The sequence below is a fragment of the Loxodonta africana genome, chromosome 18 (assembly GCF_030014295.1).
Source record: "Loxodonta africana isolate mLoxAfr1 chromosome 18, mLoxAfr1.hap2, whole genome shotgun sequence".
Taxonomy (NCBI): Eukaryota; Metazoa; Chordata; class Mammalia; order Proboscidea; family Elephantidae; genus Loxodonta; species Loxodonta africana.
Window position 1 is genome coordinate 40,214,910 of NC_087359.1, and position 25,301 is coordinate 40,240,210.

At 38.1% G+C, this 25,301-nt stretch overlaps 1 protein-coding gene across 10 annotated transcripts; it reads left to right on the top strand.

Annotated features, from left to right (window-relative positions):
- Positions 1 to 344: 344 nt before the first annotated feature.
- On the top strand, positions 345 to 24,185 carry LUC7L3 (LUC7 like 3 pre-mRNA splicing factor). Of its 10 annotated transcripts, none has more exons than XM_064271232.1 (13): positions 541 to 584; positions 10,206 to 10,272; positions 11,255 to 11,446; positions 12,081 to 12,172; positions 14,071 to 14,110; positions 14,468 to 14,612; positions 14,951 to 15,025; positions 15,944 to 16,048; positions 16,740 to 16,901; positions 17,247 to 17,530; positions 18,244 to 18,404; positions 21,948 to 22,088; positions 22,194 to 24,185. In XM_064271232.1, exons 6-13 carry the CDS (start codon positions 14,490 to 14,492, stop codon positions 22,382 to 22,384), a joined length of 1,242 nt encoding a protein of 413 aa, XP_064127302.1. In that variant the 5' UTR covers positions 541 to 584; positions 10,206 to 10,272; positions 11,255 to 11,446; positions 12,081 to 12,172; positions 14,071 to 14,110; positions 14,468 to 14,489; the 3' UTR covers positions 22,385 to 24,185. The 10 variants fall into 10 exon arrangements, with proteins under 10 accessions (XP_010592621.1, XP_010592623.1, XP_003414666.2 ...); XM_023553578.2 differs by having other exon boundaries at positions 12,084 to 12,172; XM_023553579.2 differs by having other exon boundaries at positions 12,109 to 12,172.
- The last annotated feature ends 1,116 nt before the right edge of the window (positions 24,186 to 25,301 follow it).

The window sequence follows — 25,301 nt, forward strand, 5'->3', positions numbered from 1 at the left end:
ACAGGTAAACAAAGGGAGATACTGCCTTTTTCTCCATTTCAGAGAGATGTTGAAGCTTCACGACGTAGGTTCCTATTTCTCACTGTGAACAAGCCCGGGGAAGACCCAGCCCTTGGGTAGGTGATCAAGCAGCCAAGCCTCCAGGGTGCTCAGGCTCGCAGAGGCAAAGGTCTGGGCGGTTCTACTGAACACGGGCCCCTCCCCGGCGGGGCGGAGTCCAGGCCCAGCCCTGGCGGGTCCCGCCCCCAAGCTGACGGAAGCTGGGCCCATCCCCGCCGCCCGGGATTGGGCGCGTCCCCGCGGGCGCGCGCGCTTGCGCGGCATGCTGGGAAGGCGCCCGCGCGGCGGCCATTTTGTCTTATCGGCTCGTCTGTGGAGGAGGCTTTTGGGCCTGAGACCGGGTCGGGGAGCCTGGCGGCAGTGTCGCCGGTGTTTTCTTTTTCGGGTGCCAGGGCTGGTGGGAGCAGCCGCCCGGAAAAAGCACCATGATTTCGGCCGCGCAGTTGTTGGATGAGTTAATGGGCCGGGACCGAAACCTGGCCCCGGACGAGAAGCGCAGCAACGTGCGGTGGGACCACGAGAGCGTAAGTCCCGCGGGCCTTGGGCCTGTGCCCGGGAGCCGTGGGGGAGGGGAGCAGGCGCGGGCTGGGGCCCGGTCCGCGGCGTGATTTGGGGCCGTGGCCGCCGCCGCGGTCCAGTGTGTTTGACCCGCTGGCCCGAGGGAACAGGGAGGATGGCCCGGGAGGGAGGTGTCGGCTCGGATCTGGGGATGGGGGTGATTTGTTGTCGCTTTAGTACCGAGGAGGTCAAAGCGATTCTTTGGCCGAATTGAAAAAGCACCTTGATGGAGGCTGTGAAACGCGGGAAAAGGAGAATATAAGTATTTTATTAGAACTAGAGGTTCCAGAGTTTTCACCTTATTGTGAAATAGGGAAAAGGGTTATTTGGGTTCAGCGTCATATTTAGACAGAAATTTCTGACCAGAATTGGTGGTACAAATCGTGGCAGTATCTTAGTTCAGAAATGGTTCAGCTTCGACGCTTATATGGGGTAATAAACATTTAAAATAGTAATAACTCTTAATAGCGTTTGCCGTGGTGATAGAAATGTAGAGAGCAGTCTGTTCCGATACATTAAGCCTCTTATATAGATGATGGTCTAGGCTTTTTCTTTTACATAAAACTCATTTGACCCCTTTTAACCATATGAGTTTGGGTAGATATCATAACCCCTGGCTTATAGGTAAGAGAGACTTGAGAGGCTCTCCCAAAGTCTCTTGGCAAGTACGTGGCGAAACTAAACCTAATCTTACTTTCCGCGTCCTGTTCACTTTCCACGAGTCTGAAACCGGCTTTCTGCAAATACTGTTACGTGTTTAAGTGTTGGTCTGGTTTCAAACATGCAGTGTAACGTTTGTTTCTTTCCTGAAAGATAGATGTGGAGTTTTGTTTTTACTTGGCTTGCGGTTATCATCAACCAACCTGGTAATTTTAAAGCATCGCTAATCAAAATATAAAAGGTAACAGTTAAGCAAATAACATTAAAAAAAAAGTAGTTCCTTACTCTATTTCAGTTAGGCCTTTGGTCAGAGTAAAATATCTCTTTCGCAGTGTGGGAAAACAAGTTGGTACTAGATCCGTCCTTTAGTACCTGATTCCAAAATAGTTTGAAAGTGTTATAATAAAATTGTGCGGGGCATTTGTCACATTCATTCACATGTCTGTCTTTGACCTCAAGAAATGTGAAGCTTTTTTTTACTTTTGGGTTTTCCCCCCACCTGTCAGAATAGGAACTAAGAGTAACTTTGATGCTTATCCTAACCCTCTTTCCTTTCTAGGCATCTCTTTGTCACCATGAAGTAACTTTTTAAAAAGTTCTCTCCCCCTCCCCACTCAGTAATCTAGGCTTTGCAAAGGTGGCTGGGGGGGGGGGGGTGCGTGGGTTTTACAGTTCACCTAGTGTACGAATAGGGCATTTGTATATTTTGAATAGAAAGAGGAAAATGCTTTTGATTGTGCTGCCCAGAACTCTTTGCCCTTGGACAGCATGTGTTGTGAGGAAACTGTTTTTGTGGTAGTATTGCCACAGAAGTAGCAGTTTTTAATATTAGAAATGGTAAGGCTTGGGTGTAGCTAAAATAGGAACTTGGGTTTTTTGTCAGCTAAAATTATAAGAAATCTGCTTCCCTTTCTAAAAGTTTTAGTGCTTCTCACTGATTTCAGTTTTTAGAGCTTGTCAGAATATTTTATGCCTTTAATGACATTGCATTAGTTCTAGATGTGAAAAAATCAGTTACTGGTTTATTTCAGATTCATGTCTGCAGGGAAAAGGTTGGTGGTATTAACAAGGAACAAAGCACATGGCCTCTTCTAAATAAATCAGATTACCGTAGGGTTTAATAAAGCTCGGCAAGCTCATGACATCACTTCCGGGTTATTTGCATATTCTCGTGCTGTTGGCTGTTATTGTAATCCTGGAGGAATGTAACCCAGCACAGGATCTAAGGGTTTCACCATCACCGCATTACATAGGCCTCATGTTTCAGCATAATTTTGCATTTCTCATTTATCTGGAAATTTTTATTTGCCACACGTGCACTTTTCCCAGTAGATAGAAAAAACCATCCCAGCTGGGCGGAGTCCTTTTGTTTTCCTTTGGAATTGTGTGCATTCCAGTCGATTCTGATTCATAGACACCCTGTATGACTTAGTACAACTGCCCCAAAGGCTGTAATCTTTATGAGAGTAGATCATCAGGTCTTTTCTCTTGCAGAGCAGCTGGTGGAATTGGGATAAACAAACACCAAAAAAAAAAAAAAAAATCCAACAGTATATTAAAACTCCAGTTGCTGTGGCATTTTTAGATATTTAACAACTGAAATGGAAGCTTCCATAGTGTTCAAAGTAGTCCCTAGGTCGTATCTGAATCACCCATGGAATTTGTTTTAAATACAGATGTCTGAACCTCACTCCCACAGGGTCTGATTGTGCTAGTCTGGGGCGGAGGACCCAGAAATCTGTGTTTTTCAGTAGGCTCCTTTTGTGCATTCTAAAGTTTGTGAACCGTTACTACCTAACCTGCCCTGCTTAGTCTTGGATTTTTTAATTTTGGAGATGTGCACAATTAAATTTTTAATTGGTATTAAGTTGGTGGTAGCTTCTGACACTGTTTTTGCCTCCGTTTTCATGGGTCAGTGATATGTGAACAAGTGGTACTTGGAGAATCTTGGCTTTAAGTGAAGGACGAATCTGTAACGCACATTATCAGCCTTTATTTGTGGTAGTGTGTGTGTAACCACTGACAAGGTTGGATCTGCAGATGCTTTGTTTACTGGGACTGGCGCTTTACTGGTCCTTCCCATTTCTTTGTGGAGCGCTACCTCTGGGTCTGAGAGAGTAGTTCTCAGCTTCAGCTTTAGTATTGTCCCGAGAATTCCTTGCCATCCACCTCACCTGTGTTTGTATTTTGGATTTGCTTCAGATTAGTGATATTTTTGCACTGAGCTCGTTATGTCTGCGCTGCATTGGTAACCCCCAACAACAGCAGTAACCAGGAGAGCATGTGACTGTAACTACCTAGTGTAAGTACTTTTCACGGGGGTCCATAGAGGAAGATTTCACTGTTTTGCCAGAGAAGATACTAGAAACTACACTACTAGGAAGGAGCCCTGGTGGCCCAGTGGTTAAAGCACTCAGCTGCCAGCAGAAAGATTGGTGGTTCAAACCCACCAGCCTCTCAGTGAGGGAAAGATATGGCAGTCTGCTTCCATAAAGACGTACAGCCTTGGAAACTCTGTGGGGCAGTCCTCTATCCTAGAGGGTCACTGTGAGTCAGAATCAACTCTATGGCAGTGGGTTTGGTTTTCTGTTTGTTTGTTTAATGCTACTAGAACAGTTAAGATTGTTTTAAAAATGTTACGTTTCATCAGACTTGATTTCCTCACAAGGGAAGAAGGTAGCTTAAGCTAATAGCGTTGACTTTTTAAATTAATAGTGTGTTATTTGTTTTATGAAATGTGTTAATTTCCCCATCATTTCCTACCAGTGAGTTGGGGAAAATTCCTGTATACATTTATTTAACAAAAATGTATTATTCTTATGGTATATGCAACAGAATAGTTTAGATACAGCATTTGGCCTTAGGGAGCCATTGGTCTGGTGGTGGATATGAAGGAGTAAATGTGCATTCCTGACGCAATGTGATACGTGCCATGATAGGGGAAAATACAGGGTACAGAAAGCATACACGAGAGGGACACCTAACCCAGGCTGGGATACTCAGAGAAAGTGAGTGACTCAGGTCACTCTCAGACAAAGTAAGTGACTCCTGCATCAGCAAAAAACCCCAAACCCGTTAATTGTCAAGTTGATTAAAAACATTACAAGGTCTACCCCGAAGTGCAGTGCTATCATTGATAGGATAATATCCATATGTCTACAAGGAAGACCCATTGATACGATTATTCTTAAAATTTACGCACCAACCACTAAGGCCAAAGATGAAGAAATTGAAGATTTTTACCAACTTCTGCAGGATTGGTAGTTGGAAAATACGGCCTCGGTGATAGAAATGACTCTGGAGAGCACATAATAGAATTTTGAAAGACCAGCGACTTCTTCATTACAAATACGTTTTTTCAACATAAACAATGACTATATACATGGACCTTGCCAGGTGGAATACACAAGAATCAAATTGACTGCATCTGTGGAAAGAGACAATGGAAAAGCTCAATATCATCAGTCAGAACAAGGCCAGGGGCCGACTGTGGAACAGACCATCGGTTGCTCAACTTGAGGTAGTAGAAAATTAGAACAAGGCTGCAACAGCCAAAGTATGACCATGAGTATATCCCACTGGAATTTAGAGACTATCTCAAGGATAGATTTGACGCATTGAACACTAATGACCAGATCAGTTGTGGAATGGCATCAAGGACATCGTACATGAAGAAAGCAAGGTCATTAAAGAGACGAGAAAGAAAGAAAAGACCAAAATGGGTATCAGAAGAGACTGAAAGTTGCTCTTGAACATAAAGTAGCTAAAGCAGAAGGAAGAAACGATCAGGTAAAAGAGCTGAACAGAAGATTTTAAAGGGTGGCACAAGAAGACAGTAAAGTATTCTAATGAAGTTTGCAAAGACCTGGAGATAGAAAACCAAAAGGGAAGAACATGCTCGGCATTTATCAAGCTGAAAGAACTAAAGAAAAAATTCAAGCCTCGAGTTGCAGTATTGAAGGATTCAACGGAAAATATTAAATGATGCAGGAAGCATCAAGAAGATGAAAGGAATACACCGAGTCACTGTACCAGAAAGAATTGGTAGACATCCAACCATTTCAGGAGGTAGCGTATGACCAAGAACTGATGGTACTGAAGGAAGTGGTCCAAACTGCACTGAAGGCATTGGTGAAAAACAAGCCTTCAGGAATTGACTGAACACCAACTGAGATGTTTCAACAAATGAAGACAGCTATGTGGCCAGTCGACTGGAAGAGATCCATATTTGTACCCATTCCAAAGAAAGGAGATCCAGCAGAATGGGGAAATTATTGAACGGTATCATTAATAACACACATGAGTAAAATTTTGCATTCAAAACTGATTGCACAGCAGTACATCAGCAGGGAACTGCCAGAAATTCAGGCCAGATTCAGAAGAGGACATGAAACAGGATATCATTACTGATGTCAGATGTATCATGGCTGAAAGCAGAGACTACAGAAAGATGTTTACCTGTGTTTTATTGATATGCAGAGGCATTCGCCTGTGTGAATCATAACAAATTATAGATAACATTGTGAAGAATGGGAATTCTGGAACACTTAATTGTGCTTAGGAGGAACCTGTACTTAGACCAAGAGGCAGTCGATGGAACAGAACAAGAGGATACTGTGTGCTTTAAAGTCAAGAAAGGTGTGTGTCAGGATTGTATCCTTTCACCATACTGAATTCAGTCTGTATGCGGAGCAAATAATCCGAGAAGCTAGACTACATGAAGAAGAACCCAGCATAAGCAAATGATACAACCTTGCTGGCTGAAAGTGAAGAGGTCTTGAAGCACTTACTGATGAAATCAAAGACCACAGCCTTCAGTATGGATTACACCGCAACATAAAATGGAAATCTCACAACTGGACCAGTAAGCAACGTCATGATAAATGGAGAAGATATTGAAGTTGTAAAGGATTTAATTTTTCTTGGATGCATAATCAAGGCCCACAAAAGCAGCAGTCAAGAAATCAAACGATACGTTACATTGGGCGAATCTGCTGTAAAAGACCTCTTTGAAGTGTTAAGAAGCAAAGATGTCATTTTAAGGACTAAGGTGTGCCTGACCCAAGCCATGGTGTTTTCAGTTGCCTCATATGTGTGATAAAGCTGGACAGTGAATAATGAAGACCGAAGAAGAATTGATGCCTTTGAATTGTGGTGTTGGTGAAGAATATTGAATAATACCACAGACTGCCAGAAGAGCAAACATCTGTCTTGGAAGAAGTACAGCCAGAATGCTCATTAGAAGCAAGGATGGTAAAAGTTTGTCTCACATACTTTGGACATGTTTTCAGGAGGGACCAGTCCCTGGAAAAGGACATTATGCTTGGTAAAATAGAGGGTTGGTGAGAGAGAGGAAGACACAGTGGCTGCAACAATGGGCTAAAACATAGCAACGATTGTGAGGATGGCACAGGACTGGGGCAGTGTTTTGTTCTGTAGTACCTGGGGTCACTGTGAGTCAGAAATAACTCGGCACCTGACGACAACAACAAATCTTTACAGAAGCAGACTGCCACATCTTTCTCCTGTGGAGTGGCTGGTGGATTCAAACCGGCAACCTTTTGGGTTATCAGCAGAGCTCGCTTATCCACTGCACCACGAGGGCTCCTTGACCCTTGCATACTGGAACCTAAAGACATAGTGGGAATTGGAATGAGGGAGGGGAGAAGACAAGTGTTACTTGCCTGGAGAAATTATAAAGAGTGTTAGAGTTGGAGTCCTTGTTTGTTTTTTGTTTGGTGGCAGTGTAGATAGATGGACAGGACCCTGGTTTTGAATGGTATTTGTAAATAAGCCTTATTGAAAGTTTGAATTTCTTTACATTGGGAAACAGTTGAAGGCTTTTTAAGGAGGAGAGAGGTTAGATATCTAGCTGCTGTGGATAATTGAAATTGTACCAAAAGTTCGTGTAGGCGGTAAATAGAGGAGAGCGCGAGCATGAATGAAAAGATGTATATGTAAACAAATTAAATGCATGGGAATGAATTACTGTAGAAAGCGTAATCATGTTAGAAAGTGTAATCATGGTATAGATGAAACATTAAAGCAATATGTCATTAGGAGCTCAATCTTTTTTGTTTATAAATTCTTTTATTAAGAAATAAATGGCCTCTTTTGAGTTCATCTTTTTAAAAAATCAAATTTAGTTCTTTTAGGTAAAAATAAAACATTCGATACTGGCTTATCGTAATGAGAATTAAACTATTAATGGAGAAAGTTACTATAAACTACTAAAGTTGTTCTTTGTTTTCATCAGTAAAATTTTCAGGTATTACTGGATTTTAAATTAACAAATGTATATGACTATTGAAGGATTATAATAATACTTTGTAACCATTCCAAAATGTACGGTAATTGGGCTGGCTATTTATAATGTTTTGTTAAAGTCCCTGTCATGAAATATCAGATTGTTGCGAATATGATGAATGAAAAATCTCAGTATTTCCACTACCATATGTATTGAATAGATACATTGTCTTTAAAACTTGTGTATGAAATGGAATTTTATATTTAGTAGAGCCATCTCGAACCTGTCCAAGGTTGTTAATAACTAGTAATACCAAAAGAAGCTGTTGATGGCGTTCTTACAGCATATAGGATTTTAGCTAAGGTTCTATGTTTGTGCAAGTCTATAAAGACACTTACATGTGACTTAATGATTTGAAGGCTTTGTTGAGTCACATAAGTTAGTTGACCTGAATGTCAGGGCAAGAAACAGCTGGATAGACAGACATTCAACTGATTTTGGGAATGTATTTCAACAAAAATAATGCAGAGAGTATTGATGATGTTTGATTAGCCCAAAGGAGAATTATATTGCTTACTGTTGAATTCAGGTAGGTATAGAAAGATAAAAATAAAATAATCTTAGTTTGTTTTTGTGAGAGGAAGAGGTCAGAATTGAGAGTGCCTGTGTTGGAGTCGGAATCGACTCGAGGGCTCTGGGTTTGGTTTGGTTTTTGTATGTTGGAAGAGGAAACCCTGGTAGCATAGTGGTTAAGAGCTGCGGCTGCTGACCAAAAGGTTGGCAGTTTGAATCCACTAGGCACTTGTTGGAAATCGTATAGGGCGGTTCTACTCTTAACGTATAGAGTTGCTATGAGTCGGAATTGACTCCATGGCAGCGGGTTTGGTTTTTGTGTGTGTGTGTGTGTGTGTGTGTGTGTGTGTTTTGGAAGAAATGAATGCTTTAAAAAAGGACAGTTTTTGTTAAAGTGTAAGTCTTAGCATTTCCCTATTGAGCACTTTATGCTTACATTACCCCTGCATGTATCTAAGTCTTTCTTGTGTTAAATGCTGTCTCATATAAAGATTGATTCCATTAACATGTTAGGAACTTGATTTTACTAGTTTCCCCTATGAGTTTAGAACCATTAAAATGTTTTTTATATGGAAGTAAATATTCTTGCTGTAAAAGATGCAAATTTAACATAGAGGGTAAAAAGTGAAAGTCCTTTCCTCCTCTCGTCACCAAATCCTCCCCCAAAACAGTTTTTAATAATTGATACGTGTTTTCTCATCTCCTAATAATTTATAGACGTATACACATTTATATATTTTTAAACAACTTTTTCATATATAGGAAACGCTGGTGGCATAGTGGTTACGAGCTATGGGTGCTAACCAAAAGGTCGGCAGCTGGAATCCACCAGGCACTCCTTGGAAACCCTGTGAAGGCAGTTTTACTCTGTCCCATAGGGTTGCTGTGAGTCGGAATCCACTCATTGGCAATAGGTTTGGTTTTTATATACACACAGACACACACACACACATTGTGGGAATCTTTCCTTGTTAGTACATAAGAACTGACCATAATTTAACTGTTTCCTGGTGGATGTATGGATTGTCTAATATTTTGCCATTGCCAACCAAACTGCAGTGAACATCTTAGTATGTGTATCTCTGATCGATTTGTAGGGCAAATTCTAGAAAGATAATGACATGGTTAAAAGAATGAACCTTTTATATTTTCATGGTTGCTGCCAAATTGTCCCGTTATTCTTCTGGTGTTGTTGAAAGTGCCATATTTCCAGCATGGCATTTAACGCGAGATACGGCTTTAATTTTTGACAATCTGTTAAATAATAGTGGGATCCACGGAACCGACGTTAATAGTCTGAAAGTATAGGTGTACACAGTGAAAATAGTCTACTATTTGTCCATCCTTTCTCCTCCAAGTAAGACAGCCTCAGATTTTTTTCAAAATTGAATATTAGCATTGGTATTTTATTGCAATACATTTAAAGCGAATGCAAAGTTTAATAAATTAGACTTTAATAACTAGAAAAAACATTTCATATGAAAATTGAAAATTTAGACAGAATTTGAAAAAAACCCATTCAAGTGCAGTCTTTTTTAATAAACAAATTTATTTGTAAGAACTGTTTAAGTTGCAAAGAATAATCTTTAAAATTTTAAAGTATTAGAAGAACTTCAAAAGGAAAAGTTAATAATAGTACAGAGATACTAAGATATAAGGGTGTAACCAGGTAGTATTGACATAAACGAAATGTGTTGTTTATTAACTTAATTCTTGTGGCCTTTTACAAGAAAGAACTTTTAAATGAAAATACTGAGCCCCATTGCTTCAAATGAGTGTTTGTGATTTAGGAGCCCTTGTGGCATAGTGGTTAAGTGCTTGGCTGCTAACTAAAAGGTCAGCAGTTCAAATTCACCAGCTACTCCTTGGAAACCCTACAGGGGCAGTTCTGCTCTGTTCTATAGGGTCGCTATGTGTTGGAATTTACTCAGTGGCAATAGGTTTGGGTTTTTTTGTTTGTTTAACAAATGAAATTATTCTTATACTTACTAGACTGAAAGATGCAGACATCAAAGAAATGAGTAAATAATTTTTTGGCATCCATTTCTAATATAGTTTTAAAACTGAACACTTAAAAAATCTAAGTCCCTTTGTTTTTCTTCACTAGGTTTGTAAATATTATCTCTGTGGTTTTTGTCCTGCGGAATTGTTCACAAATACACGCTCTGATCTTGGTAAGTGAATTTTCTGTGTGATTTTCATCAAACTTATGACTTGTAGGTTTTCCCCCTCTGTGTGTGCGTGCATGTGTGTGCACGTGTGTGTGTGTGTGTGTATATATGTGTGCCCTGGTGGTGTAGTGGTTAAAAGCTTGGCTGCTAACCAAAAGGTTAGCAGTTTGAATACTTGAATCCACCAGCTGTTCCTTGCCCTGTGGGTTCCTGTAGTATTCCTGTGAGTGAAATCAACTCGACGGCAATGAGTTTGGTTTGATTTGGTTTACATATGTATATTTTGATATTTTATTGTGCTTTAGGTGAAGGTTTACAGAGCAAAATAGTTTCCCGTTCAACAGTTTGTACACAGAATGTGCCAAGACATTGGTCACAGTCCCCTCAGTGTGTCAGCACTCTCCCCATTTCTGCCCGGGGTTCCCCGTTACCTTTAGTCTGGTTTTCCTACCCCTTCCTACCTTCTTATCTTTGCTTTTGGGCAGATTATGCTCTTATGGTCTCACATATTGAACTGTTCTAAGGAGCTGTTGCCTTTCAGGTGTTATTGTTTATTTTGTAAACCTATCTATTGTTTGGCTGAAAGGTAGTTTCTAGGTATGGCTTCAGTTCCACAGTAAAAGGGTGTCTTAGGGCCACAGTCTCAGAGATTCCTCCAGTCTCTTTCAGACCAGTAAGCCTGGTCTTTTTTATGTATTTGATTTTTGTTCTACATTTTTCTCCTGCTCTGCCTGGGACACTCTATTGTGATCCTAGTTAGAGTGGTTGTGATTTGTTTTTTAACTGGTTCTTTGTAATTCTGAAAATATGTATATATATATTTTCCCCTAAGGTTTGCTGATAATTTGCTTCTTGGCTTAGATTTTTGAATGTATTAATAAATATCAGTCTGATTAAACATGGTGACTTAATTAATTAAACATACATGTTTATTTCCACTCCCTCCCAAAACCCCACTAAAATGAAAATTTAAAAAACAAAAAAGGTATAAATGGAAGAGGAGATAACATTAAGATGTCAACAAATTTTTGGAAGATGACAAATGGATGGAGGAGTAACAGCAAACTCAACAGAGCAGAGAAACCTGTGCTCTAAAATCCTGCAGAAGGGGATACTAAACAGAAGCGAGTGTTTGATCAGCAGAACCCTGGACAGGCTCAGAATTTGGAGGCACCAGGTACCATAGAAGGCAGGGTTGAGTTATGGGGCTGAAAAAAAAGAGATATTTGTCTAGTTTAGGGTTTTACTTGACACTGTTGACATACAGGGCTGGATAATTCTTTGTTGTGGGGAGCTGTCCTGTGCATTATAGGATGTTTAGTAGCATCCCTGGCCTCTGCGCACTAGATGCCAGTAGCACCCCCCAGTTGTGATGACCAAAAATTTTCCAGATGTTGCCAAATGTACCTTGGAGAGCCACTAGTCTAGTTGGTCAGACTCCCAGGACGTGTGCATCTAGTGATCCTACCTCTCAAACACCATATACTTTACTGGAGAACAGAGGGTTATTTTTTGAGGAATTGGACTAGAGAGGCTAGTTCATCTGAACTACAGAATACAAACTATAATTTGAGTATTTTCTCAGTTCTCCCAAGGGTGGTATCTAACTAGTACCATTCTGAATGCATAAGAGATAAGTTAATTATGCACAGTGCTTGTCTTAATACATCAGGGGCACATGAGAAGAGTCTAGATACTGGGATTCCGCACAGGGCAGTAGTGTGTAGGAAATGAGGCTGTAAAAGAGATAAAATGAGTCTGTATTCTTAATAGTGGGGTTCTCCTGTCCCCTTCCTCTGCCCTGTTCCTAGAAGGCTACAGCCAGATGTTTTTCCCCAGGCAGAAGAAATGAGGATTCTTCTCTAGAGAAAGTGAACAAACAGTTCCAGAGAATGATCCACAGGTACTGACCCTTGGGAATCTCCTAAAAGAAAGCCTTACTGCCTCGTTTTCCTGTGGTAAAGCCCATCAGCTGACAAACACTGCCTGTGTATACCAACTTCCTGTCAGATCTTAGATGTGTCTTTTAAAAATCAATTGACGGCCAAGGAATGCCAGCCAGCCATTTCAAGAAAACCTTCAACATGAAAGATAACCAAAACCAACAAAAAAAAAGAATTTAGTGAAATTAGACATAATATGGAAAGCAGAAGAAAAAAATTTTAAGTCTTAACTAAATTTAATATCCTGAGAGAGATAAGGGAACTTTTAAGAAACTAAAAAAGAACTCTTAGAAATTAGAACTAGAGAAATCTGAAATAAAATCAGTGGAAAGATGTGAAAATAAAATCAAGGAAATTTGCAGAAAGTTGATGATAGGACAGAAAAGATTAAAATTAAAAAAATGGGAGGCTTGGTCCAGGATCTCTAATACCTGATTGAGTTCCAGGTGGAGATGACAGAAGGGAGGAAAATTATCAAAGAAATGCCGTAAAAAAAATACTTTGTAGACTGAAAGGCATCAGTCTCTAAATAGAGTGGATCTTTCAAATGCTTAGTACAGTGAGTGAAAAAAGAGCAATACAAAGGCACACAATTGTGAGATTTCAGGTTACCATGGATAAAGGTAGGGGGTAGATCATAGGATTATAAATCAGAATGGCTTCGGACTTGTCAGTAGCAACAGTGGAAGCTTGGAGACATTGGAGAAATACCCTCAGGGTTCTGGGTGAAAATACAGAGATTTTTACCTAGGTTATATATGTAGCCAGACATCAGTGTGTGAGGTTGAAAAAGACATTTTCAGACATGCAAGGTTTCAACATGGGCCTTTTCTCAGGAAACTCCACCAAACCACAGGCATAAACCAAGAAGGAGAAAAACGAGCTCCAGCAGACTGCATCCAGTACGGAGCAGAAAAGGCATTTCTCAGGATGATGACTGTATTGCAAGCTTAGAAAATAAGTAGCCCAAATTTAAAGCAGGACAGAAACTTCATGCAAAATGATTATCTGAAATATTTTGAGTCTAAAGACAAATTAGTATTAATTTTTATACCTGAGTTGTGGTGGTTCAGAAGAATTTGCAAGTAGTTACATAGAAAATGAAAAAAATAAGGGAAATATTCCAAGAAAAGTATGAAGTGTATTAGAATTGTCATAGTGTACTTTTTGTTTCACTGGTCAGTGAAAAGTAACTTGCTTAGTCAAAATATAAACACTGAATATTGATTTAAGCTAAAATTCTGCTGTCTAAGATTGTAAGAAAAAGCAAAATAAACCTAGAATTTAGAAATACAGAGGTAAATTCCAGAACAAACAGCCAAAAGAGTTGAAATTATCACTTTTAATCTCGTAGTATTTGATTTCATATGCAGGAGCTTGAAATAAATTAATTAATAAAATGTCAGCAGTAGCTCAAACCAGTGATCTACCCACATCACAGTGTTCTTTGATGGCATTAAGGAACAGTTTTCTCTTTTCTTCCTCTTTTTCTTTTACCATAACAACGATTGTGAGGATGACGCAGCACTGGGCAGTTTTTTGTTCTGTTATACATAGGGTCACTGTGAGTTGAAACCAACTCAACAGCACCTAACATCAACAACTTACTGTATAGTTGCTCTTCATTATAATGATCTTGAAGACTGAGGAGACCGATTTTCACGTGCTTGCCTGGGCGCATTGCTTCACTATTTAGTAATAATTTAGGTGTCTACAGACTACTCAGTGGTAAAGTGGATCTTTTTTCATTTTTAAAAAGAAAAAAATGTATTTTTTTTTTTTTTTTTTTTGGCAAGAGAAAAGCTGTTAATACCATAAATACTGTATATATTCATATTTCTGATCCTTTCTCTTCCAGGTCCATGTGAAAAAATTCATGATGAAAACTTACGAAAACAGTAAGTTGTTGCTTTTTTATTTTGTCATTTGGTTAAAAAGGGATAAAGATTGAAAAAATAACAATTATGAAATGAATGCTAGAGATCCTATCCACTGGCTAGGGCCCCAGTTTTATAGCTAAGTCTTGTCCGTGGTTTAGGGTCACAGATCCAGTATAGTAGTAGAGCTGATATTCAAGCCCTTAGATGTGTCTGATTATAAAATCTGTGTTCTTAACTAAACATAATGCCATACTAGGATGAAGGCCAGCCAGAAGTACACTTTATACATAACTGGTTTACTCTTCAGCTGAAAATTGAGACTAGTTAAGATAGAATATATGAGTTATAATGTTTATTTATTCTCATTTTTATCAGGTATGAGAAGAGTTCTCGTTTTATGAAAGTTGGCTATGAGAGAGATTTTCTGCGATACTTACAGAGCTTACTTGCAGAAGTAGAACGTAGAATTAGACGAGGCCATGCTCGTTTGGCACTGTCTCAAAACCAGCAGTCCTCTGGGGTAAGTATGAAATGAGATGACTATATAGGCTTTTGTGAAGTGTTCTTGTTCTCTAAAGACCCAGAGACATCCCATATATTTTGAGATTTGTCTTCTTTATTCATTACTTTGTGTTCTAGAATTTTTAAAATGCATTTTTTTCAGTCTTCTTTAGTAATCGTAAGATTTTACTCTTAAATATTAGTAGCTAATGAAATAATTAACAGCAGTTAAAGAAAAATGAGTTATTAAACTTATGAGTAAACATTTTAATTATTAGATACAAATAGGATATGTGAGATTTCAAATATTTATCTTTGTTTTTACTTGTTGATAACACATTTCGTTGTCTTCAATAGGCAGCTGGCCCAACAGGGAAAAATGAAGAAAAAATCCAGGTTCTAACAGACAAAATTGATGTACTCCTGCAGCAGGTGAGAGTTATATGCATTAATGTTAGAAACTGCTTGAAGAGACACTTAACCAAAGAATACAAGGATGGCAAATAAATTTGAAAAGATGCTCAACATTGCTATTCATTAGAGAAATAAAAATTAAAACCACAGTGAGATACCAATTCTACACCTAGTAGAACGGCAATAATTAAAGAGTGTCCATACCAAGTATTGGTGAGGATGTGGGTCAACTGGAACTATTGTCACAACTGGTGGGAATGTAAAATGGTGTAACCACTTTGGAAAGAAGTTTGTCTGTCTCTTTAAAAGTTAAAAATTACCACCGGCCATTCCAGTCCTAGGTATTTACTAGAGAAAAATGAAAACATACATCTATATAAATAATTGTATATCAGTGTTCGTAGCTACTTTATTTATGGGGGCGGGGGGGGTGGGGAGACGACCAAACTGTAAGCAACCCAAATGTCTGTCAACCATGAATGAATAAACAAATTGTGGTATACACATGCAATACCACAGTACTGAATGAAGGAATACAAACTGTAGTATTCCATTTATAGAAAATGCAAACTGTAGTGACAGAAAGCAAGTCAATGGTTGCCTGGGGTTGGGGGCAGTACTACACAGGGGTATGAGGAAACTTTTTAGGGTGATGGATGTGTTTGTTGTCTAGATGATGGTGATGTCATGGGTTTAGGCATATGTCAAAACTTACCAGACTGCACATAAAAAATACGCAGCATATTGCATGTCAGTTTTACTTTAGTAAAGCTGTATAACATCAAAAGGGTAATTAAACCCAGAGGTGCTTCAGAAAACAAAACCTACCAAACAAAATCTCAGAACAACCATTACATGCTGGTGAAGGTTGGGAAATAAAATACCTGGGATAATTTGGTTAGAAAGGAGTTTTGACTGCTCTTTTTTTCTCCCTAGATTGAAGAACTAGGATCTGAGGGAAAGGTAGAAGAAGCCCAGGGAATGATGAAATTAGTTGAACAGTTAAAAGAAGAGAGAGAATTACTTAGATCCACAACCTCGGTGAGTACCAGTCTCATTTAAATTTCACAGCCTATTCACTGAGAGTTACTTGGAGCCTGTTACAATGCAAGAACCTTTGGAAACAATTTCCTAATGCCCTTAATCAAGAGTCAGTAAATATTTTAGGTTTGAAGGCCACAAGGTCCCTGGCAGCTACTAAGTTCTACTGTTGTATCATGGCAGCCATGGACAATACCTAAAGAAAAAGGTGTGGCTGTATTTCAGGAAAACTTTCTTTACAAAAACAGGCCTCTGGCTGCTGGTTTGCCAGCCCCTCCCTTAAATCATAGGTATTCATTGAGCCTTTTTTTCCCCCCCTACAATAAATTACTTAGCACATATTTACTTTAGTTCAAAGTTGGTACACTCTGAAAATATCTTCTACCTTAACTGTTTTAATCAGATAATATAATATATGCATTTTGGATATTGATGGTAGAATAAGATTGGTCATTGGTCCCCAGATATTGAATAGCATATGTTAAGATTATGCTTAATAAGTTCAGCTATGTATTGATTTTTTAAAATGATATGGAGGCCACACTTTTAGCCTGTTGGTCGTAAGCAAGAAATGAATTCAGGCCGAAATAGATAGCTTTCTGAAAGAAGCCTGTCCTAAATATTAAGTCCTTCTTGGGGATTTGTTCTCTTTTTCTCAGATATTCTTATAATAACCAACTTACTGTTTCAGACAATTGAAAGTTTTGCTGCCCAAGAAAAACAAATGGAAGTTTGTGAAGTGTGTGGAGCCTTTTTGATAGTAGGAGATGCACAGTCCCGGGTAGATGATCATTTGATGGGAAAACAACACATGGGCTATGCCAAAATTAAAGCTACTGTAGAAGAATTAAAAGTAAGTTTCCTCTAACACACTACAGCTAAAAATTTGTCACATGGGGATGGAAACCTCTCATTGATACTTTGCTGATGTAATTATTTGAAGCAACGATAATTCCTGGCACAGTACTTCATTTTCTTCAGTCTCAAGTGCCAGCAATTGGGGAAAAAGAATGTTGCTGAGAAGATTTAGACAAGTAATGATGAGTTTGTATACATACTTGGTGTTGGAATTTCTACATCCTCCTTTCATGGCGGAAAATTACATAAGTTGGTACAGATTGCCTCACTTATAGATGACCTTTGTTTGACAGTGTCTTTGAGATTATAGTTGTATAAAAATCCAACTTGATTTCCTTAGGAAAAGTTAAGAAAAAGAACCGAAGATCCTGATCGTGATGAGCGTTTAAAAAAGGAGAAGCAAGAACGAGAAGAGAGAGAGAAAGAGCGGGAGAGAGAAAGGGAAGAAAGAGAAAGGAAAAGACGAAGAGAAGAGGAAGAAAGAGAAAAAGAAAGGGCTCGTGACAGAGAAAGAAGAAAGAGAAGTCGTTCCCGAAGTCGGCACTCAAGCAGAACTTCTGACCGAAGATGCAGCAGATCGCGGGACCACAAGAGATCACGAAGTCGAGAAAGAAGGCGAAGCAGGTGTGTGAAAATTTAACAGTGCCTGGCACGTAGCGAGTGCACAGCACACGGTAGTCGTAATTATTAGTGTTATTCCTCGGGATTGAAACTCTTACATGGAGGTAAATATATTAGCATGGATTATGAGGATATGATGAGTGAGGCAGTGAATGAAGTCTGTCTTCAGAGCAGCTTCTTTGCTCTTTCACCAGTCTAAGGAGGTTTGACACAGCTTTGTTAGGGAAGGCAGTATACCAGGCAGTTGAAAAGCTCAAGTGTTACTCTTCTCACTGGTTCTAAGATGACTTTTAAATTATAAATTATTTTGAGTAAGGTAACCTACTTTTGGTGTAACAACATCAAGCATAATATAAGATCGAAAATGTGTAACTAATTATTTTAAAGTATGAAAACGCAAATTTAACTTTAATGCTTAATTAAGGTTGTGGTGAAAGAAGAGTCTTAAAAGCACGATGATAACTATATTAGCACAATTTTAGATAAATTGAATTTAAGGAATTTCAATTTTCAGTTCTTGAAATTTTAATTCTTAGTTATTGAAAGTCTTAAATTCTTAAGAATTGAAAATATAAATATGTTGTACAAGTAGATTCTATTCATTTGCCTCTTAAGTTTTGCTTAATCTTATTTTGTAAACATTATATAATTCTTCAAGGCTTTTTTTCATTGTAATACCAGCTGAAGTTGTTTTTCTTTTGTTTTAAATTATTAAGAAGTAGAGATCGACGAAGAAGCAGAAGCCATGATAGATCAGAAAGAAAACATAGATCTCGTAGTCGAGATCGAAGAAGATCAAAAAGCCGGGATCGAAAGTCATATAAGCACAGAAGCAAAAGTCGGGACAGAGAACAAGATAGGAAATCCAAGGAGAAAGGTTAGTTTACGTGATAATTCATTGAGAGACTGTGTTTTCATACTCTTGTCTCCTCATTCAGTTTTTTCTGTCATGGGCAAAGTTCTGTTTCCTTTTAGACCCCTTCAAGCAACACTCCTCTTCCATCATTTAGCAGGAGACAAGCATTCTTCCCCCTTCTCCTGCTCTTATTTGTGAGAATGACAGTTGATTTGCTATTTTCTTAGAATACTTTAAAACCACATCCTTCAGTTGGTAACCTGAAGGTTTATCAAATAGATTCTTTCAAGTATTGCATTACTTTCAGGGTTATTGGATCCATGGTGGCACAGTGGTGAAAGAGCTTGGCTACTAACCAAAAGGTTAGCAGTTCAAATCCACCAGCTTCACCTTGAAAACCATAGGGGACAGTTGTACTCTGTCCCGTAGGGTTGCTATGAGTTGGAATTGACTCGATGGCAGTGAGCTTCCCCCTGCCACCCAGGGTTATTAGGTTGTAGAATATTATTACCTTGGCTACTGGATACATTTTTTTTTTTTTTAATCAGTAGCTGTGTTCCATAATATGTCTTACAAAGTAAATGTACGTTGTTACATTGATCCTCAAGTATAGCATGCATTTAATTCAGTAATTAACTTCTAAGTTGCTAGAAGTCGAATACCTTCCATGTGTCTCAGCCATGTTTCCTGTTGAATCAACAGGCTCATCCCCCTCGTTTTCCTTTGGGTTCTCTGGCATCCTAGTAGTTGGTTTACTGTGCTGTTAGCGCTGTTAGTGCGCTTTTTCAGTTTTTCCTTAGCATGTTTTTGCAAGGGTGCCCTCACCTTTTAACTTTCCTTAGCCTTTTTTGAAAAATACTGTAGTTCTTTTAATCATTAGGATCTCCTTTCAGCATTTTCATCAGATTCGTTTAGCATCTGTCTTTTTATATAGACTGGGCTGTTCTGCATTGCTTGGTTTTTAGGAATGAAATAAAGGGCCTATTTCTAATTTTCTTGGCTCTGCCTGTTCCATCCCGTCCTACCTGTCTGTGTCCATGTGTGATCACCAACATAATAAAAGTGCCGTTGCTCGAGTTTATTAAACTTGTCTTTTATATGGTGTTCAGTATCTTTTTTTGTAGAACTATCTTAGTGCCTCAGATTTTTCCTAGACTGAGTTGGAGAACTACAGCATAAACAGTAGACATATTTTTTGGTTTTCTGCTTTGATTTTTCCCTAAATAAATGTACCTTCTCTTTGAAAAATATATATTTTTTAAACATATATTGGCCTTTTTACAACATGGAGCAAATGGAAACAAGGATGATTTTTCAAAAACTTACTGTCACAAGCTTTAATATTTGCCAAGTAAGTTCAGGAATTGCTATAAAGAGAGCTGATTTTACATTAGTTTTAAGGAAGTTTCACCTAATCTTTTTTGCACGATTTTCTGTATCTTTGAGGTGAAGGGTCAGCAGCTCTCAAGAGCCAGATACGAATGTCGGGAAATCAAATTAATGACTTCTGCTTTGAGAAATTTTTTAATCCCATAACCCTGGTGGTTACTTCAGTTGCTATTTTCTGTATCATCACTCTGTCACTAAAATAGTTGAGTTGGTTCTTATGGAAAAAGGCTTGATAGCCTTTGTAATGATCTGAAACCAAAGTTGAGGAGTAAATGGCACTGGCCTAACTAAAAACCAGCACATTTGTGTAATTTTGGGACAGAGCAAAAGTATTTACCTGTAATCCTGTTGATTATAATGATGGCATCACGGAACTGAATAAAATTTTTGTTTACACAAGATAAGCAGAGTTGTGTTTAAACAGTACACGTGAACGAACAGGGATTTTCTGGTGAAATTTGGAGGAAGGAGAGAAGACTTTGACACACAAAACTCTGTCAAGCTCATCTTGAAAGATTGTGTATGCCATTATAGATTTAAGCTTTGAAATCTCTTTTAGAAGTGATGCAATTTATTGGGCTTTGAAAATGCCACGTAGCCATTCAGGTAGTTCTAAGTATATAAGTGATCGAAGGTCTGGATGTTTGGGGCCAGATATGAGCAGTAGCAGGTATTTGATAATGGCAAATGAGTAAGCAAATCTTCTACTCCAGGTGCTATGATGGAAACAGTGTATCTAATCCATAAATGAAAAGTGGTTTCTCACATCAAACCCTTTCTTACCACAAGCCACTGTAGAGTGCTCTCTTTGTCAAGAGAGTTTCCATTTTTTGTCCATAGCCCTAAAATCCACGACACATTGTGGATGTCCTTAGGACTATTAAGATCTACCATATTTACATAGGGCAGAAGATAAGATTATTGGACTGACTACTAGTCCTCTACGGGACAACAAGACGACTCTTCCACATTGAAGCCACCTGTGTACCGAAGACGCCCATAAGGCAGAAAGGGAGGACTTTCCCACAAGGTTAGTTAGAGCACACGCTACTGGTGCAGGTCCCACAAGTGGGACAGACATGAAGCAAGCCCTGTAGTTAGCTACCTGAACATTGCCTTGTGCTTTTTGCAGGTGTTAAGGACTGGATCTGCCCTTCACATAAGACCTTCAGTTCTTATAGTCTTTGAGTGGGTGCCCCTCCTAAGCCATGTTTTGTTTTCGTTTCCATTCCTCTCCCAGTTATTTGGTGTTGTATCTTAATAACTTTGTCCAGAATCTGCATAGAGGGTTCTCCTTCTTTTAAAACATCTTTGTCTTATGAACTACTCTGCAAACCAGCTATTCTTAGTTTTAAGGGGAAAAATAATTTTTCCAGAAGTTTCTACCTTGTTTTAGCTTTTTCAGTACAAATCATTTGTTAGAGCAATACTTGGAATTGAAAAAGCTAGAATATTCTTGCTTTGTGTACCACTTTTTCCTCTAGCCAGAGATTTTACCCTTCTAGAGAAAAAAAGTTGAATTTTACTTTTTTCATCTTTTTATTTGCAGCTGAGTTGAATTTTAATTTGTCCTTTTAGAAAAACAACTTGAAGATGACATACTACTTTTCTTAGCAGAGCATAAAAGTTGAGTTGCTTGAATTGGGATTTAGGTCTGTTTTCTTAATTAAAGCTTTTTCCTTTTGAGTATTTAAATACATATAAATAAATAATCCTGTTGTATTTAAAAAGATGTATTTGGGTAAACACGCCAACTAAATATTCAGCTTTTTTCACTTTGGGGGTTACTGTTTGTACCCTTCTAACTTAATCATTTACCTCATATTTTGTGTACTGTTTCCTGCCTTTCCCCTTGTTTTTTCATGTTATTTACCCAAAATGAAATTCACTAAAATGTTAAATTCTGCAGTGATTTGTAGTTGCCTACAATTAATATTTTCTCACCAGTTTGAATTTGCCCACTGTTTTACATTTTGATTCCTTAAATTCCCCTCCTTGTCCTCTCCCACCTCCATGAATTACAAACTTTATCCCTTTAATAGATTCACCGAAGTGTTATTTGCAGTGTATGGGAAATGGTTGTTTCTTAACCCAATTGTTTTGCTTTTCAAAGTGTCAAACGTATTTATTGTATTTTGCTTTAAAATCCATGGTCATTTTCTTCTTTTGTGGCAGAAAAGAGGGGATCTGATGATAAAAAAAGTAGTGCGAAGTCCAGTAGTCGAGAAAAACAGAGTGAAGACACAAACACAGAATCGAAGGAAAGTGATACTAAGAATGAGGTCAATGGGACCAGTGAAGACATTAAATCTGAAGGTGACACTCAGTCCAATTAAAACTGATCTGATAAGACCTCAGATCAGACAGAGGTAAGTGTATTGTTTCTCACTTTGATTAGGGCTTTTTGTTACTGTTTGACAGTGCAGCGTAAGTATGCACAGATGAAGATGGAACTAAGCCGAGTAAGAAGACAAACAAAAGCATCTTCTGAAGGAAAAGACAGTGTAGTCCTGCAAAACATTTTGAGGTACATTGTTTTGTCTCAGCTATTTTGTAGCAGACTCGTGCCCCCATTAGTGTGCCTCTTTGGAAATTATTGCCCACATTTGTAATATAGTCGCCATTGAAAAGTTAATTATCCTTTTTTTAGGGATTTTGCTGTCATTTCTTTTTTTTTTTTTTTAATAAAAAGGTTGAACTGTTTTTTTTTTTTTTGTTTTTGTTTTTGTTTTTCTTTTTGGTATTAAGTCCATCTTGTGTTGGTACATTGGCAGAGACATATACTTTAAAAACTTAAATATTTCTGAGGCACATGTTGGACTACTTTGTTTTAATTAAACTGCTAGTATTTCTTTGTCAAGGATGTTTCTAGTTTTTTGCTTTATTGCCTTGCATTCTAATGCAGTTTGTTCTGTAACTCGAGAGCCAGTAGCATTGGATTGATGGAAGTGTAGGGTTTATGAATTATTGCAGCTGACTACCATACCTCACACAGCGTTGGTGTTGTGAGCGGCCCATGAAAAGCCAAATTAAAAATCAAGGATTCAGTCAAACTAAGCAGGTACTCATGCCAGGTACTCCTTTCTCTACCCACATCCATGTTTGAATGCTATATTGCCTGTGATCTTTACGCTTAACTGTTGTGTATCTTTTTTGTTCTTTACAAGAAGCGCAGAGGGGTTTTTTTTGTGTATTGTGTGAAAACTTTAAATCAAATGTTAACAGAATGGAATTTTTTTCCAACTGTATGTAGGGATGCAGTGGTGCCCAGAATTAGATATCTTTAACGAATTTTAAATACAATAAACACTTGATATTACTCGCCTTGTTACATTCAATGCAATTCTCAAGTCTTTAAGAGGTATGTGTTTAATATTTCCTACTGTGTAGGAGAATTTGCAGTCAGCCATAGATGTGTAGGAATAGTCACTGGCTGATACGTTTAAAGTGATGGTGACTAGCAAGGACAGACACCTGCACTCTGAAACACGAAGAACCGATGAACCGTATAGAGTGAATTTGGGTTTTTAAAGAACTATTATTAAAAGTCAGGTTTTGTAAGTGTTCTTAAAACCTATAAACTGTTCAGTCTTTGGGCTAGTGGCGTGGGAACAAATATTCCTAATGAAAGGGAGTACCAATTAGTTATTTAGTCAACGGCATCCCTTTTGTAAGAAAGCATAGTGTTATATCTGTGAGCCGTATACACATGGGCAGGCATACACAGGCACATGGCTTTAAGGACCACACTGATGCCTTGATTATTAACAAGAATACAGACATGCCACACACGTGTTAATTATAATTAGCAGTTAGTGACTGGGCCAATAATTAGTCATACAAATTTGCTTTTTACATGTTGTCTAATTACCATCTTTCCCCAAATTTTGCATTGTAGGACTGCTGTTGGAAGAATTTTGGAAGAATACTGAAAACGGCATAAAGTGAAGATCGACATTAAAATGAGGTGAAAGAAAGCTATAGTGGCATAGAAAAAGTATAAAGCTCAGTTAGTCTTTTTTTTTTTTTTTTTTTTAATTAAAAATTAATTCAGGACTGATGTGACCTACCAGATTTCAGAACATGTGTTCGTAGCATATATGCCACTGAAAACTTAGGTCCTGTATCATATTGTTTTTTTTTCTTTAAGACTTTTTAAGAAATATTATCCAAACGTGGCTTGCTCAGTGTTTAACTGAAAGTTTTCATTCTTGGACTTTGAAAACCGGATTAAACGTTAGTATTTGGTGTGAATCAGACTAAGCAGGATTTCATTTTTACAACTCTGCTATACCTAGCTTTTGGATTTAGAAGTGAAAATAAAGTATCTGACTTTCTGTTACAGACTTGATTGTCTCTGTCATTGAAAAGATTTAGTATTAATCTTTTTCTAATAAAATTATTGACTCTGAACTAGTCCCTTGTTTTAAATATAATAGGTACACTATTACTAGAGGTGTTGGTGTACAATTTTATCTGATTTGTTCTGTTTAAGACTAATTTTTACAGAATTTCCAGTTAATGTTTTAAATAATGGTGCTTCAATTTTGGGTGGTTATGAATAAATTTGAATTTTGCTTTTAATAGTGAAGATGTATAGTGAACCTAGAATATATTTTTACATCCCCGAGAGGTTTCTTTAGTGGTATAAAATTCAAAATATCCTGACAAACACTTACCATTCTCTAACTATGAAATAATGATGTAGAAGAACATTCAAGAACTTTTAACTGGTTTGGGCCATTGTTTTAAATCCTGTATCAAGGTTTCTTTTAATCTGCTCTTGTCAGTTTAGAAGTGTGTTTATTTCTATGTATGGGGTGTGTAGTATATACAGTAAGGATGTTAAAACAAACCTGATTTCAGCTGATGATTTTATGTCACATACAGGAAAATTGGCAGCATGTTTCTATCTATAGCCAACTTCTTCAACTGTATAAAAATATTATTACCAGCTGCATATATCATTGCAGCTCCTAGGGTTAAGTGGATTAAGTGACTTACCCAGGGTCATATGGCGTCACGTTAATGGAAAGCCAGGACATGGAATCCAGGCCTATGCCCCAAGGTCCAGTGCTTCACTGTTGTGTGACTGTATTCATTCTAATAGGCATAATGAACCGTTACAGAATTTACTAAGATATCCTCCGCCAAGCTCTGGAAAATAACGGAGCCGCCACTTCAGGGGCCATGTGTGAGAAAATGCTGTGGGAACAGAGCACCCCGGCTTACCTAGCTGACCCTGGAGATGCAGCTGTAGTGAGTAGGTTTTCTCTGAATTTATAAGAGATGCTTCCCATGAGGATTAAGAGAAAATGGGAAACAAAACCTAACAAACACACAGTCACCTCGCTCCCAATCACTGCTTTGTGTAGTTTGACAAAATTGTAGTGGTAAGAGTTAAGGAATTAAAATGATAATTTACCATATTGTACTACTAAGTATTAAGAAAAACAAATGTAAGACATTATTAAGGTATGAAATTATTAACATTAAAATGATAAGTTTATTCTGTTCTGCCTCCTCTCG